Source organism: Sapajus apella, unplaced genomic scaffold, assembly GCF_009761245.1.
Source record: "Sapajus apella isolate SASKATOON/1434 unplaced genomic scaffold, GSC_monkey_1.0 scaffold80, whole genome shotgun sequence".
NCBI classification, from domain to species: Eukaryota; Metazoa; Chordata; class Mammalia; order Primates; family Cebidae; genus Sapajus; species Sapajus apella.
The window spans coordinates 1,969,393-1,989,030 of NW_022437020.1; the positions used below are offsets into that span (position 1 = coordinate 1,969,393).

A 19,638-nucleotide genomic window follows, 5' to 3' on the forward strand; every position below is an offset into this window, starting at 1 on the left:
GTTATTTAGTTATTGGGGAGTAGAAGTAGTGTGCAAGAGGAGGCTAGGGTGACACCTGCCTGGCTTCAGCTGTGAAGTTTAGAAATACACTGATTAAGGTAGACTTTTTTCTCTCTCTTTACCACTGGATTTCTTAATCTGGGAGGTACTTGATGGAATTTAGCCTTTTTTTAATCCCTTGAAATTATAAACAGCATTTTGTGTGCACTTTTTCTTAAACATGTACCTTTTTCTGCAGTCAAAAGACAAACTTTCAACAAATTGAGTGTAAAGATCTAATTGGATTTTATTGGCGATTAACAAATTAGGTAGCACCCCATCTATAAAAAATAGAAAGGTGCCCCTTGGGCATGGCGGGACAGTTGGTTTTTTTTTTTTTTTTTTTTTGGAGACGGAGTTTCGCTCTTGTTACCCAGGCTGGAGTGCAATGGCGCGATCTCGGCTCACCGCAACCTCCGCCTCCTGGGTTCAAGCAATTCTCCTGCCTCAGCCTCCTGAGCAGCTGGGACTACAGGCACACGCCACCATGCCCAGCTAATTTTTTGTATTTTTAGTAGAGACGGGGTTTCACCATGTTGACCAGGATGGTCTCGATCTCTTGACCTTGTGATCCACCCGCCTCGGCCTCCCAAAGTGCTGGGATTACAGGCTTGAGCCACCACGCCCGGCGACAGTTGGTTTTTATAAAGTTGGCAGGAACAGGGGAACCACCCAGTACAAAAATGTGGGTTGTTTAGCATCAGGTTACTTGAGGTTAAATAAACCTCATTTCCTTGTAAGGGTTAGAGCAGAGGGAACCTCCTTATGCCAGCTCAAACTGCCTGTTGAGGGATTTGGGTATCTTATCTCCCGAAGGTAAGGTAAACAATTCAGAAGTTTAGCACGAGTGACTCCATTTTGATTTGGTCTGTTAGGGTCTAGGAGCTCAGTCCAAATCAGTGGCCTTCCAGAGATTCTATTTAACACTGGAAGGAGGGTTCATAGTGTGACAAGTGCTAGGGTAACTTGAGAGTATTGCTGAATCCTGGGAAGGGCCTGCACCCTAGATCTGATCAATTCCACAGTGTTAGAAACAGACCTCTTTTCTCAGAAATTAAGAATTTAGAAAAGTTCAAAGAATACAACTAAAGTTTTACAATAAAAAAGACATGGCTGGGCCGGGCGCGGTGGCTCAAGCCTATAATCCCAGCACTTTGGGAGGCCGAGGCGGGTGGATCACGAGGTCAAGAGATCGAGACCATCCTGGTCAACAAGGTGAAACCCCGTCTCTACTAAAAAAATACAAAAATTAGCTGGGCATGATGGTGCATGCCTGTAGTCCCAGCTACTCGGGAGGCTGAGGCCGGAGAATTGCTTGAACCCAGGAGGCGGAGGTTGCGGTGAGCCGAGATCGCGCCATTGCACTCCAGCCTGGGCAACAACAGCAAAACTCCGTCTCAAAAAAAAAAAAAAAAAAAAAAAAAGACATGGCTAAAATCCTATTTACCTCTTCTGCCAAGGGTCTTTTATGATTTTGGTGTATAAAAAGTTGGCACTTACAAAATGTACATGGTTATGTAATATAGCTTGTGTATTAAAAATTTAATAGTTTTGAAATTTTATTTTATATTGTGAAAGGAAAACAAATCTCGGGAACCCCAGATTACTAAGCCAAAGGGAAAAGTCAAGCCTGGAACTCTGTCAGGCAAACCTGCCTCCCATTTTTTCTTAAATGAGATAGCTACAAAAATAAAAAAGCGGCATACCTCTCTAACAGTTTAACCACAGGAAATTCCGAGATCAGGGTGTTATGGCTCTAGGCGCCGGGCCAACCCACAGGAAATTCCTTGTGGACAAAGGAGACAGAACTCAAAGCCATCCCTCTATTGACCTGAGACAAATGCATATCTGATTGCTGCTGCTTCCCTGTTGCTTCACTAAACCAGACTGAGTCATAAATGACTATTCCTCTGCCCTCCTCTCATGGAACTTCTATATTCAGTGAAAGGCTAATCAGAGACTTAATGCAACCGTTTGTCTGTTATCTACCTAACCTATGACCTGGAAGCCTCCTCCCCTGCTTCGAGTTGTCTAGCCTTTCCAGATCAAACCAGTGTGCATCTTAAGAGAGATTGATGTCTCATGTCTCCCTAAAATGGATAAAAACCAAGCTGTGCCCCACCGCCTTGGGCACATGTCATCAGGACCTCTTGAGGCTGTGTTATGGGCACGTCCTTAACCTTGGCAAAATAAACTTTCTAAATTGATTGAGCTGTCGCAGATACTTTTGGGCTCAGAATATTTACAGATCTACTTCAGCCCCAATCTAGCTGCTGCCTTTTGTTGCATAGTGTGAATATTTCACGTTTTATTTTTATATTTTCATAAATGGATATGTGGATTCTTTGTATGAGCAGAGCTCTGAATTTTTTTTATTTGCCTCATACAAGTTTGAATTGCAGGATTCGTACACATTTTAAGGATTACTGGTTATTCTTACCATTATTTAATATTATGAGACTTTAATTTCTGCAAAGTAGATGAATGCAAAATAACCAGTAATAATGTTTCCCAAATTAGCAGTGAAGTTTAGTTATTTTTAAAAATGAGTTTGTTGTCCATTTCAGTTTCTTCTCTGTAATTGCATATCCATTTTCTTTGTGCAGTTTTTGGTTGGATTTTTGATAATGTTTGTTCATACGGTGTGTACCTATATCGTTTATTATGTGTTGATTGAAATTTCATTTCCCAGTCTGTTATTGTCTTTTAACCTTGTTTATAGTAATATCTTATTCTGAAGAAGCATAGGACTTGAACTAAAGGTGGAGATTTTAAAGAACTGCATTCAGTATTCTTTACTAACAAGGAATTTGTGATTTACTAGTCTTTGCTTTTCTATCTTTTAAAGACATAGAAGTGACTGAAAAGGAATACTTACACATTAACTTTGATTAGTTTAATCTGTTCTACTGAAGAATATGTGTAGACAAGGGCAGTGATATAACGCTTATACTTGATAGTGTGGATTGGATAATTCAGACTGGGGTGACATCTTACACACACACACACACAAACACTCTCTCTCTCTCTCTCCCTCTCTCTCTCTGTCTGTCTTGGGCTTTGTCTGTAGGTAAGGATTAGGAGAATTTTTGCACATGCCTGACGCATTAGTGCTCCATAAATATTACCTATTGTATCACTCACTGGTAGGAAGTAAGGAAGTTTTATGGAATTTCAGTGTAGATTGCTTTGTGATTTTTTTGGGGGCACATTTTGCTTTCACCAACAAAAACACTAAGCTCTGCCAAGCAGTTCGGCCATTTTGAGTTGGGAAAATAAACACTAAAGTGAAATGGCGACTCCTGGGCGGAGCTGCTACTGCTTGCTCCTTTTAAATGGAATGTTGTTGTGCTGCCCTCTTGTGGCCATTTGGGAAACGGTGATTAAAAATGGAACAGTAGCTATTAACAGCACTTCGTTTCAAAGTATAGTTCCAAGAAGGTTAATCACTCCATTTTTACCTACTTCAGAAAGTATTTTGAAGAAATACCAAATCCTTTTTATCCACAAGTAAAAGGAAGTGGTAAACCTTTTTCTCATAAGCATTTTTTATTGGGATCTGAATTCTCAGTTTTGACTTATTCCGTTATCTTTGTATTGTATTTTCCTTTTAATTAATAAATCAAAAATTATAAAACATATTTTCAATTTAGATGTTGAATAATTTTCAGATAAAGTTGTTTTTCATGAATATGCTATGTATATGGTAGATAATCATTCCTGAAAATTCAGTGTTTAATTGCCTTGTTACTAGTAAGCCATTGGTAGTCAGGTAATTTTATTACTTTGTTATTTAGATGAAAGCTTAAAAGACTCCACCCACTAACTTAGTTTGACCCTTTTTATTTGTCTTACGGGCTTTCTGCCTCCTCTACTAAACCAGCATGACAGCTACAGCTTAGTATTGTATTTACTATTATTGTTAGATATTAATGGCAGTTCTATATAGTCTTTTAGGAAATGTCTTTTTTGTTTTCTAGGGAATAGTTAGACTTTTTTTTCTTTTTTTGAGACAATTTTGCTCTTGTTGCCTGGGCTGGAGTGCAATGGTGTGATCTCTGTTCACTGCAGCCTCTGCCTCCCAAGTTCAAGCAATTCTCCTGCCTCAGTCTCCCAAGTAGCTGGAATTACAGGCATCCATCACCACACCCAGCTAATTTTTTTTTTTTTTTTTTTAAGAGATGAGGTTTCACCATGTTGTCCCAGGCTGATCTCGACCTCCTGACTTAAGGTGATCCACTCACCTCGGCCTACCAGAGTGCTGTGATTACAGGTGTGAGCCACCGTGCCCGGCAATTTTTCTGTATTTTTAGTAGAGACAGGGTTTCACCATGTTGTCCAGGCTGATCTCAAACTCCTGTCCTCAGGTGATCTGCCTGTCTCAGCCTCCCAAAGTGCTGGGATTACACACGTGAGCCACCAAGCCTGGCCCATAATTAGACTTTTAATGACCTAAATGTGGAGATATTTTCAGTTTTATTTTCCTTTTCCAGTTTAGTGAGTACTCCTCTTATAAGAAGTATGAAAATTAAATAGTGCCTTTGTTAAGGCTTTTTTTTTTTCTTTTAAGTATTTCTCCTCCTCAATATTTGTATTCAGTCTTACATCTGACGTTCTGGTTCCAAAAAGAATTTAAAAACATTCAAATCTTTGCTTGTTTTGTGTAGGGTGGCGTGTACTTGCAACCCTTGCCTTTGATTTGACTCTTACGGTTAGATTTGTTTTAGACAGTTAACTAGTTGAGACATTAAAAATGCTTAAGGTATGTAATGAACTGCTCTGAATTCACTACTAAGCGTCACTACTAAGTTTCAGTCATAAAATGTCACCAGTATCATTCCCAGAGTGCTTCTGCCTTCCTCAACCTCTAAAGGTAAATACAGTTGTGAATTTGGTGTTTATCTTTTCTTGGGTTTGATTTTCATTGTTATTTTTGAAATTGCACAAGTAATCCATGGAACTCACAAGTATACTTCAAATAACCCATCCAACAGAGTAAATTAGTGTTAGCAATGTGGTGATTAAGATGCATTTATACACAATTATATGTGCTGACAGAAATATGGCTTTTTTTTGCCCCCCCCCCAGAGGTATTATTGTAGGCCTTGCTACATTTCTAGGAATCACTCTCCTACACAAACTCAGAAACACATAGCTGCCCAAGAAAATACATAGAAAGATATTTATGGTTACAGTGAACTGTTTGGAAATAAAAATATTCTGCTCCTAAATACAAATATTATTCTCAGAAATACAGAAATACGGAAAGTGTATCAAGGATATTTGCAACTTATTGGTTAAGTGAAAAATCTGAAAATAACCTAAACGTACCATTAATAGGGGAATGTTACATAAAGTGTAGTGAATTTATAGTATAAACCAGTTAAAAGGGATGAGATACGCATCCATATAGATAGATCCTGATGCAGGCATGGCATTCCATTGCATCCCAACTGCAGTGGTTCCCACTTTTCAGCACAGAGCACTAAACATTTCTAATTTGTTGGACTGTTACAGTTACCTTCAGTAAACTAGTACTGCCTTTTCTGGGTCTTTAGTTGGTAAAGATTTTGTCTTTTAATTGCTGGAGTTTTTTGTTTCCTAGGAGTGTGTAGACCTGTTGTCCTGGGACAGTTTTATTGGTGGTGATTGCCAAAACATGATTCTGTTCTTAAATTTTTGTCTGGAGTTAAACATAACAGTAGTTGAAAAACTAAATACCTTATTTCAAAGGGGAGGCAGACTGTACATTCTAGCAAAGTCAGTGAGTCCTTCTCTAATACACCAGGCACAAAGAGCATCAAACTTGCTTAGTTTGCAAGTTTACTGGAGAGTTGACAAGTGGCCAGATTATAGTATGGGACAAGTGGAGGCACGGTAGTATAGATGTTAACAGCTGCTGGAGTTTTGGAGCAAGTCTTCTAGGTCAGCATATGTGTCACTGCTAAAAGTATGGAGAGCCAGCAGGGCATGGGAGTTGAAGCTCAGGACTCTGAGATGTTTTTGATCTCTGCCTGATTGCCATCTTGGTGGTAGTAACTGCTATGACAGATGTCAGCATTGTGCAAGTATCTGATAGGTATTGAGCTTAGGATAGGAGATCAAAGGATGTTTTTCTGGAGAAGGTGATCCCTCAGGCATCAGAATTAGAGAGGTATTTAGTTTGCTGTGACAGCAGTGGGTGCAGGAGCTGTAGGGAGCAATGCTGGGTTACTCTCTGGGTTTGCTCCAGTGCGTCTGGAGCAGTGGGGGTGAGGGAAGGAATGATTAAGTAATGTGCCTTGAGAAATTGTTAGGCCAGGTTTTATAGGGCATGCTGAAATTGAATATTACCAATGACCAGAAGACCAGGGTGCCTGGGAGGTGAACAAGCCTTCAGCTGCCTTTGCTATGGGAATACAGTTTCCAGGTACTGCCTCATCTAACATCCCTTTCAAGTAGACTGCCCTTTCTATTAAATAAATCCCTTACTTACAGGGAAATTCTAGAGCTGTCTCTGTACCTGTCTATGAGCAAATAGTGGAGGCAAAACTAATAAATTCCAGCTAGTGTCATGGATTGTGGGGTAAGGACTCACTAATGGCTGTTAGCTGGGGAGAATTTTGTGTTAGAAGGGTAATCTCAGCTTGGCTGTGATATGCTCAGATTTCTTCTGTTTGAGTAAGACTTTGGCATTTATAGGGCACTGGTTTCATAGCTGGCATTAGATGCTCTCATGACACTACTGGTAGATGTCACATAGGTTGACACAGGTTAAAAGATAACACAGGTCTGAGGTGATCTAGGACAGAAGTGGAAGCTGTGGATGCCGGAGCCCACATCTTTTCTGTGTTACTGTCACCATGCAGCTCTCCTCTTTCTTTTTTCTTTTCTGATGACAACCTGCCTGGCCACAGGTGTAAAATAAGTGACTCAGATGCTTTAGCCACCTGGACTAGTCAGCTTGGCCTGTGCAAAGGGTTAAGGAGTTAGTAATTACAATGAGGTCTTGAAAGTGTTGAGCCACTTGTTACAGGGTGCCTCTTTTGGGACCTTGTGTAACAGGCATAAGATTTAAGAATATTTTCTGAGTCTCTAGTATTTTGGCCCCCTGTGGTAAAATAGAAAGATCCTTACTTGGATTGGAATTTTGGCCCCCTCACCCTCTTCCTCAGTTTCTAGTTTTGTTCATTGACCAATTTACATAAAAGATTTCAGCTTTTTCATTCTTTACATGGCAATAATAATGCCTAATAGGATTGTTCTTGGGAATAAGTAAAATAATATAAAGTACTTAGCTTAGTGTCTGATACCTATTACGTGATCAGGAAGTTGTGTGCTTTTTCCCGTGTTTCTTGCCTTCCCAATGTTGGGACCCTGCCCGCCGCCCCTCCCACCAAACCCCTGCTCTTCCATTTTTTTCCTCATTGCTTCCTCATGGTAACTGAAAGCCATCCATATTGCAGTGTGCTGTGGATTGCATGGTGTGATTTGGGTCAGTTCCACTTTGCAGTGTATTGCCCTGTGCATGCTCTAGAAGATGTGGTGATGGGAAATACGGAACTTCCCTTTATCCTTTCAGGTCTTACCTCCTGGCTTCTGAACTCAGGGCCTTTTCTGTAAATGTTACTGTAGGTTCTGGGTTGTTCCTTACCTCACCTCCTTTGTAGTGTTCCCTACCCTCTCACAGCAAAGATAGGTAGTTTTCAAGCAAAGCAGTTGAGCGAGCAGTCGACTTCTTGCTGTAGAGTCCATCCACTTTAGGTCTTTCCTCTTCAGAGTATCTCCTCTTTACCAGCATGCCCCTCAGTTGCTTTTTCACCATCAGAGAAGGACGGGGATATTGCTTTCTCTGTGCTTGAGGTTGCTACCCTGTCACCCCTCAGTCTCTGTGGTTTCTGTTTTGTTTTTTTAGATGTCATCTACCTACTTATATTGCTGCTCCCTGTCGATGTTTGGAATAAAGAAGGGAAGGGAGAGGCGTGGAGGCCAGTAGCAGTCTTTTATTGGATTGGGTGTCCTCATTAGCATCAGAGTGCCCTTGTTGTTTACTTGTTTCTGTTAAGTCTACCACTTCTGGAACTCACTGCAGATTACAAGGCAGGACCTCTGGATTGAGGTTAATGTGTATAAATTTTTGTAAACCTCCCCAGGTGAGTCTAATTTGCTCCTGTTAGTGAGAACCACTGATTGGATAATTGCAACCAGTTTGCATTCTTCCTCTTTGGGTAATGTGCTTTGTATTTTTTTGTTTTGGTTTTTGGAGACAGGGTCTCACTGTGACACCCAGGCTGGAGTACAATGGCACAATCATGGCTCACTGTGGCCTCGACTTCCTGGGCTAAAGTGATCCTCCCACCTCAGTCTCCTGAGTAGCTGGGACCACAGGCGTGCACTGTCATACCCAGCCAATTAAAAAATTTTCTTGTAGAGATGAGTTTTGCATATTGTCTAGGCTGGTCTCAAACTGGCTTAAACAGTCCTCCTGCCTAGGCTTCCCAAAGTGTTGGGATTATAGGCATGAGCCACTGTGCGCAGCTTGGTTTTGTTTTGTTCTGTGTTTGGTTTTTTCTTGTTGAAGAGGAATGATACTTAACAGAAAGACTTAGTGGATTCTTATCTATGAGGTTTCAGATCATACTGTGTCAACTAGGTGTGAGAGTTAGTTAAATACGTCTGAGCCTCAGTTCAGCCTTATTTGAACTAAGGGGACAGTAATATCCATGTTCAGAGTTTCTGTCAAGAGCCTGTTCATACAAATCACCTGCTCCGTGGCATCATAGAAACACTCAGAAAATGGCAGCTATTGGGTATTTTGAGAATGATAGCAATAACATTATTTGCAATGTAAAAATATAAATGTGAATTTGAAGACTTTGGTCTTATGTTACCAAAATTACTATCTGCAAATGTTTTACCATGAGAATCTTTTTTTAAAGCAGATTGATGTGGCAGTTCTTAAATGTTTTTAAATCTCTCTCTCTCTCTCAAAATAAGTCACTCAGCCTCTGAAGAAGCTTCGGGTTCAGACTCAGGCAGTCAGTCGGAAAGTGAGCAGGGAAGTGATCCAGGAAGTGGACATGGCAGCGAGTCGAATAGCAGTTCTGAGTCTTCTGAGAGTCAGTCGGAATCTGAGAGTGAATCAGCAGGTTCCAAATCCCAGCCAGTCCTCCCAGAAGCCAAAGAGAAGCCAGCCTCTAAGAAGGAACGGATAGCTGATGTGAAGAAGGTATCTACTTTGCCCTACAGTACAAATGTGCTGCTAGCCTAGGACAAGCTAGCACCCCTTTATTGCTTATGAAAACTCATTAGTATATCTTGCTAATGAAACCTACAGCTGCTTTTTCTAGTAATACACAGCAGTATATCTAAGGATACAGATGAGGACTTCTTTCTGCTCTATTAAGGAAAAGTTACCTGAACCATCTAATTATAGGAAGGAAAGACACATTTTTATATGCTTAGTTGTTAACTTTATTTATTTATTTTTGAGACAGAGTCTCACTCTGTTGCCCAGGCTGGAATGCAGTGGCGCAATCTCGGCTCACTGCAACTTCCACCTTCAAGGGTCAAGTGAGATTCTCCTGCCTTAGCCACCCAAGTAGCTGGGATTACAGGCGCCCACCACCATGCCTGGCCAGATTTTCTATTTTTAGTAGAGATGAGGTTTCACCGTGTTGGCCAGCCTGGTCTCATTCTTCTGACCTCAGGTAATCCGCCCACCTTGGCCTCCCAAAAGTGCTTGGATTACAGACCGAGCCACTGTGCCCAGCCTGAAGTATACTTTTAAGATTAAAGTGAGCAGTTCCAGAAAGTTAATAATGTGTAGTCATGGACCTACATGCAGTCAGAATGACTGGACTGTGCCTTTGAATAATGGTTGTCTTAAAATGAGAACTTCTGAGGAAGGCTCTTGGTTTTCTGTATGCACATCCTTTCCACATGGAGGCTCCCTATCCCCCTCCAAAAAGCTTATTACTCACGTGGGAGTACTCAGTAGTGAGTAACTCCACATGGTAGATTTTGGATGGAAGAGTTGGCTTAGATATTATCAGCTCTCAAAAGGACAAATAAGAACACAGGATAATTTTAGGGTGTAAGCATTATAATATGCGCTGTAATAAAGTCACAGTAGTTGAGCTAGAGTACCTGGCTGATATCTTGAAGTGTAAAAAGAGTTGATGTAGTAACATTGAAATGACTTAGCCATCCCAGTTAATAAGGGCTCCATGAAAACCTGTGTTGAGTAAAAACTGTCATAGCTCTAGCAGAGGTCTAGGGTTGGGCATGGGTAGATAGGCTAGAGTAAAGCGCTGTTTTCCTCCTTCCTTTGTCTGCCAGGTTTTTTCAAAGCATTCTGTATTTACTGCCTCTTCCTGTATTTCCCACCACTTGGTTATTCCTGACTCCTTCTGGTTGGACCTTTTGTCCGTTAACTCCAAGGTGATGCTAAGGCCTTTACAGAATCTGTGGGTTACATGATTACATCGGATTCTAGTTGTAAAATGCCTATTCCTGGGCCATCTTCTTTCCTTTTGAAGCCTTGATTTTCTTCAGCTTACTTCAGCATTTTTATGTTGTTGTTGTTAAAGTCACTGTTGATGATGTCCTTTCTTCATGACATTTTTGGGTCATTTTTCATGAGACAGGGTTTTGCTCTGTCACGCAGGCTGGAGTTCAGTGGTGCAATCACAGAGCTCACTGCGCCTTGATCTCCTGGTTCAAGGGATCCTCCCAAGTAGCTGGGACTACAGGCACGTACGGACACACCTGGCTAATTAAAAATTTTTTTTGTAGAGACAGGATCTCCCTATGTAGGCTAGGCTGGTCTTGAGCTCCTGGACTCAAGCCATCCTCCTGCCTAGGCCTCCCAAGGTGCTGCGATTACACACCTGGCTCCACACTTTTAAATGCAAACATTTCACAAGTCTCAGCTGGTGGCTGCTTTTGTGCATGTTCTGAGCCTTACCTTTCCAAATATTCACATGATATTAACTGTCATCTGTGATTTGATAACCTGTAGCTCTCATCTCAGCTTTTAAGCATTTCTTCTATGTGCTTAATTTCTGTTATACCTTTTCATGTCAGTGTTCCACAATTCATTAAAATTCCTTTTGCTTATAAGTGATTCTGTTAAAGAATACAGAATATACTTAGTGTAGTTATTTCTGGGGAAGAGAGTGAAAATGACTTTTCTCCTCAACTAATCTGTCCTTTAAACTTTACTTTTTACATCACCCATGAGGATTGTTACTACAAAAATCAGGTCTTAAAGGCGAAGGGCTAATTACTGCTACCGAATAAAAATAGATGTGTCAGAGAAAGGGTAACAGTGGTTGTCACTCTGATAACTTCTAGCTAAGTGTTAGAAATGCCTTATCTGTATTTATCTGGGATGTTACACGACCTGAGGAGCTTAAAAATATAAATCTCCGATTCTTACTTAATTAGACTGAATGGGGCTTTGCTTCTTGTATTTTGAGTTTCTCAGGTGGGGTAGTGCAGTCAAGACTGAAACTCAATGCAGTAGGGAATTAAAAATTTATCAGTAAATACTTTGTCTTTAGTGGAAACAACTGCTGTCTTTCCTTGCTGTATTATTCAGCTGTATGTTTACATTGTAATGATGGATAAGCTGTATACCATATAGCTGTATACCATAGTTTTATAGCCATTAAGAAATGAAGACATTGTTAAACTAATATTTCCTAGGGTAATATGCCTGTTTTCAAAAAATAGTGCTTTATTGTCTCATAAATAAAACTAGCAAAACAGCCCTTTTGATATTTGGTTACTTGAATTCTCTTAAATTGCAATAAATGTTGAGTAATAAAAATAGTAAATGGGGGTCAAGAGGTTTAATGCATGGTCTCTTAATTTTACAGATGTGGGAAGAATATCCTGATGTTTATGGGGTCAGGAGGTCAAACCGAAGCAGACAAGAACCATCACGATTTAATATTAAGGAAGAGGTAAAAAAAAATATTTTAAGGGCATGCATTTAAACTCCCTATGTGACTTCATTCTTTCTGACTCTGATGTGTAAAAAAGACTGAACTTCAGGCATGGAGGTTAAACGACTCTAATCTCAGCTTTCTATGAACAGATACAGTGAGGCAAGAAGATAATAATTAAATAAAAGAATCTAACCGGAAAGATCATATGATAGTAAAGTTTTTAGTAGAGTATTATATAGCATTGGCTCCAAAAAAATTTTTTTGAAGTTGTTTCTCATAGTGAAAATTGATTGTAGCAAGAAGTTTATTTTTTAAGCTCCTAACTTCTAAATCTCCTAGAATTTTATTAAATAGGTAACTTGTTTGGTAAACAGAGCAATAGAAATAGTTGTGGATTTATTCCTGAAAGAGGAGGGAGTGTTTAATTAATTTATCTTATTTTATTTAACGTCTTAAATTTGATTTCCTTGCTCATTTTTAGTGTGAGATATAATAAAACGAGTTTCAAACATAGTTACTCTAATTGTGAGACATTGAATAGATTGGTGATTTTTAAATTGGTGTTCTGTGCTGGGCTTGGTTGTCTGTAGAGCCAGACTTCTTTCACCTTTCTCAGTTTGTGTGGTATTTTTGTGGATTCTTACTCAGAATTAGGTTTATAGACTAGATCCTGAAGAGAGATTCTGTCTCCATGAAACGTCCCCTTTCTGCCTTCTTAGGAGGACTTTGCTATTCTTAGCTATATAATGTACTTCTGATGAAGGTTAAATATTGATAGCCACAGGTCGGTGAGTTGGGTGTGGGATTTTCAGTAAATGTACCTTAAAACTCTAATTCATCCTATGAGCTGCATTACATTTGTGGTGTTTTGAGTGACCTCTGAGCTGTTTTGTCTTTGCTTTTGTTTCCCATAGTGTCTAGCACTAGCATAGTGTCTAGCACTGAGCCATGTTTGTTAAAACCAATCGTAGTTGTACAAATATTTTCCTCTTTTATATGTTAATTACACATTTTCTGTAGGGTGCAAGATTAACAGCAATAGGATTATTTTGCCATTTTGTTTAATTTTGGGGAAAAAGAGCTATTGAAATGTCTGTGACTGTAAACCTTCCTTGGCCTACTGCTTTTAGCAGAGCACTGTTGGCTTATGAGTGAACATACTCTTAAATGAGTCCAAAATGAATATGCCAGTAGTTGGTGCCTTTAAGGCACTCTGACTAAATGTCGTGGCATTTTTATTTGATATTCTAAATCTGTGGTATCCAATATGGTCCCCACTAGTCACATGTAGCTTTTAAAATTCACCTTAGTTAAAATTAAAAATTCCATTTCTTAGTCACACCAGTCATATTTTAAGTGCTCAGTAGTCACATGTGGCTGATGGCTGCTGTATTGGACATTGCAGATACAGGACATTTACATTGCTGCAGAATAACAGAGATATTAATTTTCAAATCAAAAGAAGAGGGAGTTCCACCAGGCAAGTGCTTGGGTTTCTTTCTGTCTAAAAGCTCATATTGAATAACGGTATATTGAGTAGATTGTTAAACCAGGAGATAGTGTTATCCCGAAGAACTGTGAATTAAAGTCTGTGATCATTTTTCCCCCCTCACACACTGAAGGCAAGTAGCGGGTCTGAGAGTGGGAGCCCAAAAAGAAGAGGCCAGAGGCAGCTGAAAAAACAGTAAGTCTTTCATCGGGGAAATGACTCACTCTGGTCGTTTCAAACTTGCCAGCATTTCTAGGAATGCCTTCATTGTGTCTTTAGTCTACTCCAGGTCCCTTCGTCTGCTTCTGTCTCTCTTGTTAGCTTGGGTGACCATCTACCCTGACCTGTAGCAATAGCAGCAGCAGCGTTGGAGACCCAAGATTCTCAGTTTAACACGTGGAAGGGGCCCACGATACGCAGGCCATTGCTTGGGGTAAATCTCAGCTCCTTCCATCGGGTTAGCCCAATAAGCCCATTGATGTTTTTCCTGAAAAATATATATGTATAACAAGTATATGGGTATTTGGTATTGCAGTAAGCAAGGAACAAATTTAGATTTGCCATTTTTGATTTTCATTTGTACTTTGTGTTAGCATGGCAAAACTATATTGACTGGGCATTCATTTGGGTATGAATTTACATATTATTTCTGTATAATTTTAATATTGCAATTCATAAGCCAGAAAAATTTAATTCATGGACATAATATGAAATTTCTTTATAACATAGATTTATATGTTCATTATTTTTTAATTTAAGAAGTTCTGTTTATATGATATAATGAAATTTTTTTTTTTGAGAAATAATTTTTTTAAAGTTGTTTTTTGGAAAGGATATGGATCCTGTTGACAATCTAAATTCTGTAACTCCTCTCAAAAATGTAGATACTCAAAACTTTGTACACCAGTTCAGGGGTTCTCATGTTAAACAATTGTCCATGGCTTCTATTAAGAGCACTAGGTACATATTCTCTGTTGTAAAATATTATTAATCTTCAGTAAGTGGCCTAAGGTAAGTCATTTGAGATTTTAAAACCCATTTCCTCATCTCCAAAATAGAGTAATACTTATATTCTGTCTACCCAACAAGTTTATTAGAAACTATGCTAAGATTTTATGACATTAAATAAATGTAGAATATTACAGAGCCTTACAGAAAAGTCAACTACTTAATATTGTCCAGCTGGGGTGCATCCAATATTCATTTGTGTTTTGGTGAAAGAGTAACTGTAAGCATACCTGCACTTCTTGGCATCTTAGAAGGCTTTTGTTCTACCCCAGTCTCGTGGTCTGCTTGGGATCCTGTTAATCTGCTTACTGGTCTAATGGTCTTTTCCTTTTGAGTGTCTTTCCTGAAATGTCTACCTTGATTACACCCTGGGAAATCCATGCATGTAATCGTTACTTCACCATCTGGCTACATTCTTTTGGTCTCTTGATTGCAAGTTAAATGGTGCTATGCTTGAATTCTTGACTTACCATTTTAATGGCTTTATTTTTGTGTGTGCAGAAGCCAGCATTTTTTTCGGTCACTGTAGAATACATTGCACTTACTCTGGTCACTGGCTCATATTCTTGTCATTTTTATTTTTGAGGCAAGGTCTCAGTCTCTGGCTCAGGCTGGAGTGCAGTGGCTTCATCACAGCTCACTGCAGCCCTGGCCTGCTGGACTTTATCGGCCCACCTAAGTCACCTAAGTAGCTGGGACGACAGGCGTGTGCCATTATGCCCAGCTAAGTTTTAAAACATTTATTGTAGAGACGGGGTATCACCATGTTTCCCAGACTGCTTTCAAACTCCTGAGCTCAAGCAGTCCTCCAGCCTCAGTCTCCTAGGATTACAGTTGTGAGCCACTGTGGCTTGCCACTTATCAGTCTTAAGAATTCCCCACAGTTGACAACTGTAGTTGCATTTATGGGCCTTTCTTTCTCTGACTAGAACCTCTTAGTTCCTTGCAGAGTGGGATCTGTGTTCTTTCTCATGTTGCTTCCCTACCCAGGGCTCTTCCATGGGAACTGCCTTGGACTGAGGTAGTTCCCCCCGTGTTGGTGTGTTTGGGCACTTCCTTTCTGCTGTCCTCTGGGCAGCTGGTGAGTACTGTGGATTTCCAGGGAGCTTTTCTCCCGAGTCACCAGTTTAGATTCTTGAAAGATTAATTAGAGGAGGTCTTGTCGCTGCTAACGCTCAAGTTGCAAGGCACAGCATGGTAGGAGCCTTCTGTGATCCACGCTGAGCAGGTGTGACAGAACCTCACATGTGGGCGCCTGTGTTTCAGAATTGACAGAGACTCCCTCGGAGAGAGTGAAAGGTTTGAAATACTGGCACAAAGAAATGCTTTTCTGAATCCCTGCAGATTTTATTCACACATTTTAGAGTTTTTTTAAAAAGGAACAATTTTATAAAATTGGTTTAAAAAAATTAATTCCAAATTTTAGGAAAGTTGCAAGAATAAAAGTGTAGTACTAAGGACACCTTATATGCTTTACTCAGATTGCCTTTTTTCCTCCCTTTGCTGTATTGTTGTGGGTGCTACTTATTTAAGAGAGACGGTCTTGCTGTTGCCTAGGCTAAAGTGCAGTAGTGCAGCCTTGGCTCTCTGCAGCCTCAACCTCCTGAGCTCAAGTGATCCTCTTCTCTCAGCCTCCCAAGTAGTTGGGATGACAGGTGCGCCTCCATGCCTAATTTTTGTAGAGATAGAGGCCTCACTGTGTTGCCCTGGCTGGTCTCAAGCTCCTGGCCTCAAGTTAACCTCTCCCTTGTTCACCCAAAGTGTTGAGATGACAGTCGTAAGCTGCTACCCCCAGCTATGTATAATACACACACGTAATGTTTTTTATGAACTATTTGAGACTGAAATTCATAGAATTTTACCTTTTACCCCTTTACCTTAAATACATAAGGCATATTTCTTAAAAATAAGGATATTTTCTTTTATAAGCATAGTACAGTACAGTTTCAACTTAGATTTAAAACATTGGTGATGTACTTTTTTTTTTGAGACAGAGTCTCACTCTGTCGCCAGGCTGGAGTGGAGTGGTGCGATCTTAGCTCACTGCAATCTCCTCCTCCTAGGTTCAAGTGGCTCTCCTGCCTCAGCCTCCCGAGTAGCTGGGACTATAGGCACGCGCCACCATGCCCAGCTAATTTTTTGTATTTTTAGTAGAAATGGGGTTTCACCATATTGGCCAGGATGGTCTTGATCTCTTGACCTCGTGATCTGCCTGCCTCAATCTCCCTAAGTGCTAAGATTACAGGCATGAGCCACCATGCCTGGCCTCTGATGTTCTTTTATCTAATTCACATTCCAGTTTTGTCAGTTGACCCAGTAAAGTCTTTCATAATATTTTTCCATCTCTACTACAGGATCTAGTTGAGGGCCAGTTACTGCATTTAGTTGCATGTCTGGTTTCTGTAATTGGGAGCACGTGCACATCCTTCTTTTGCTTTCAGCACATTGATGTTTTTGAAGAATGCAGTCTTACAAGGGCCTGTGTTCTTTGGAGAATTATAAAGAGACCAGTTATCCAGTCATGATGTGTGTTAGGTGGTTTTTTTTTTTTTTTTTTTTTTGGTGAGACACAGTCTCGCTCTATCGCCCAGGCCGGAGTGCAGCAGTGTAATCTCAGCTCACTGCAACCTCTGCTTCCTGGGCTCAAGCGATTCTCCTGCTTCAGCCTCCTGAGTAGCTGGGATTACAGGCACACGCCAACATCCCCAGCTAATTTTTGTATTTTTAGTAGAGCCGGGGTTCCACCATGTTGCCCTGGCTGGTCTTGAACTCCTGACCTCAGGTGATCCACTAGCCTAAGCTTCCCAAAGTGCTGGAATTAGAGGTGTGAGCCACTGCACCTGGCCTTTTTTTAAAATGAAAGAGACGAGGGTCTCACTTTATTGGTGCAGATATGTGGTCAACCTTGAACTCCTGGGCTCAAGTCATCCTCTTGCCTCTCTCTCCCCAGTAGCTGGGACTACAGGCATGTACCACCAGCTGTATTCGTATTTTTAAAGCGTGGAAGAAGTTACACAGCACAGGCTAGGCGCGGTGGCTCATGCCTATAATCCCAGCACTTTGGGAGGCCGAGGCTGACGGATCATGTGGTCAGGAGATCGACACCATCCTGGCCAACATGGTGAAACCCCGTCTCTACTAAAAATACAAAAATTAGAAGGGCGTGGTGGCGCATGTCTGTAATCCAGCTACTTGGGAGGCTGACACAGGAGAATCACTTGAACTAGGGAGGTGGAGGTTGCAGTGAGCTGAGATTGTGCTACTGCGTTCCAGCCTGGTGGCAGAGTGAGACTCTGTCTCAAAAAAAAAAAAAAAAAAAAAAAAAAGCTATACAGCACAATGGGCCTGCACAATATTTAAAATTTTAAAAAATTAATTGACATCATTTAATTGAGAGACAGTGCGTAAGAATCTGTGTTTTCAGCTTCTTTTGAGAAAATGTGTTAATACTGGCTCACATAACAGTGACGGACCAGGAGTTCTCCATTTTGCCCTGTTTGCAGTTCTCATCTGGCCCTGGTGAGTATTTGAGATTGTAATCTCTGATTTAGAGTCATACAAACAAACAAAACGTTGAATTTAATTTAACCAACTCATGCTGTTTTGGTTAAACTTTTTTTTTTTTCTTTCATATATTACTTGTTAATGTTATCCAGATTTGGGCAATTTTGTATAAGATTTTTGTTGACTCATGGTCCTGGTGGTTTTGCTATGTTTTTGTGTTTTGAGAAAGTGTTTTACTCTCTTACCCAGGAGGGAGTGCTGTGCAGTAGCACATTCACAGCTCATTGCAGCCTCGACCTCCTGAGCTCAAGTGATTCTCCCACCTTAACCTCCTGTGTAGTTGGATTGCAGGCGCACATCACCACACCAGCCTACTTTCTTAATTTTTTGTAAAGGCTGCGTCTCACTATGTTGCCCAGGCTGATCTTGAACTCCTTGGTTCAAGGCATTCTTCCACCATGGCCTCCCAAAGTACTGGTATTATAGGCATGAGCCACTGTGCCTGGCCCTTTTCCAGCGTTTTGAATTGGGGATTGTCACAAACCTGTAACAGTGGACGGGAATCCCTATTAGCCTCAGATTTCTCTTGTTCATTGGATTTTTTTTATGAAAGACGTCCTTTTTTGGGGGAAATCTACTGAAAATAGAAGAAACAAAAGTAACTACTTTTCTCTTTTCCAGATGTCTTCTAAGTGGAGGAAAAAGGAATTTTCTTCTTATAGATCGTTAATAGCAGCCCTTACCAACTCTTGGTCAAAGTTTTGGCTCATTATATTTAAAAGTTGCATTTGTTCATTTCCTGCTTTACAGTTGATTAGATTTGTTTTGTCTGTCTTAGGATTTGTGTCTGGCCAACTGCCTTTTTCCAGGAAGAAAACTATATACATTTAACTTGCATTTTGACTTTTTCCATGTTTTTTTACGTTGCCTTGGGGCCTCTTGGCTAAAGCTTGCTATTATTCTCCCTAATTCTCAGAATTCTGTCAAAAATTTAGTTGAGTTTTATATTTTTATGGAATCTAGGGGATTCTGACAGTGGTCTCTTAAGGTGGATATTACAAGTTTCCTTTGATACACAAAACACTTTTTACTTCCAATCTCATACATTAGACTGTTGTTTATTGTAGCCTGACAAAATGTATGACTTAGTGGTGGAGTCTTCATTAGATTTGCCAGTAATCTTATTTGCCATAAGAGGCTAGTAATGTAGGAGAGGACAACAGTTTCCCATGTGGGAAAGCCTTAAATATCAGTAGGGTTGGGAAGTAATTTCTTTGTTACTGATCAGTCACTTTTTTCAACTTTACTCATTCTTCAGAGTGACTTAGTATTGCTAGTTCTTACTATCTTTTTTCTTGTTCTTGAAAATTAAAAGAAAACTTGAAAGAATCCAACCAATTTCAGATACGCATACACACACTGGCCTTTTAAACCTTGAGTTTTTCAGATACTCCAGGCTGTGTAAGCCTGGCTTTAGTGTTTCCTGATTCTTTGGTCCTCAGTGAGTTATGATTGAGAGTTGCAGGGCGGAGGGTTGGTGATACGGCCAAGCAACTCATTTCTTCCCTGCACTTCAATTTCCTTCTCTGGAAGGAGAGCTTTGGACTAGTTGATTTGCTAAGTTTTTTTTTTTTTTTTTTTTTTTTTTTTTTTTTTTTTTTT

The 19,638-nt window shown here is 40.2% G+C and overlaps 1 protein-coding gene across 9 annotated transcripts in view; it reads left to right on the forward strand.

The window, feature by feature from the left end:
• The window catches only part of CHD2 (chromodomain helicase DNA binding protein 2), a 160,279-nt gene that overhangs the window by 44,452 nt on the left and 96,189 nt on the right, over positions 1–19,638 (forward strand). For 7 of the 9 annotated variants that reach the window (XM_032252783.1, XM_032252785.1, XM_032252780.1 and 4 more), the window contains 3 exons: positions 9,016–9,247; positions 11,904–11,990; positions 13,598–13,659. In XM_032252783.1, the coding sequence (XP_032108674.1) occupies positions 9,016–9,247; positions 11,904–11,990; positions 13,598–13,659 (381 nt within the window). Of the gene's footprint in view, positions 1–9,015; positions 9,248–11,903; positions 11,991–13,597; positions 13,660–19,638 lie in introns of those variants that run through there. The other 2 variants (XM_032252788.1, XM_032252789.1) reach the window with 2 other exon arrangements.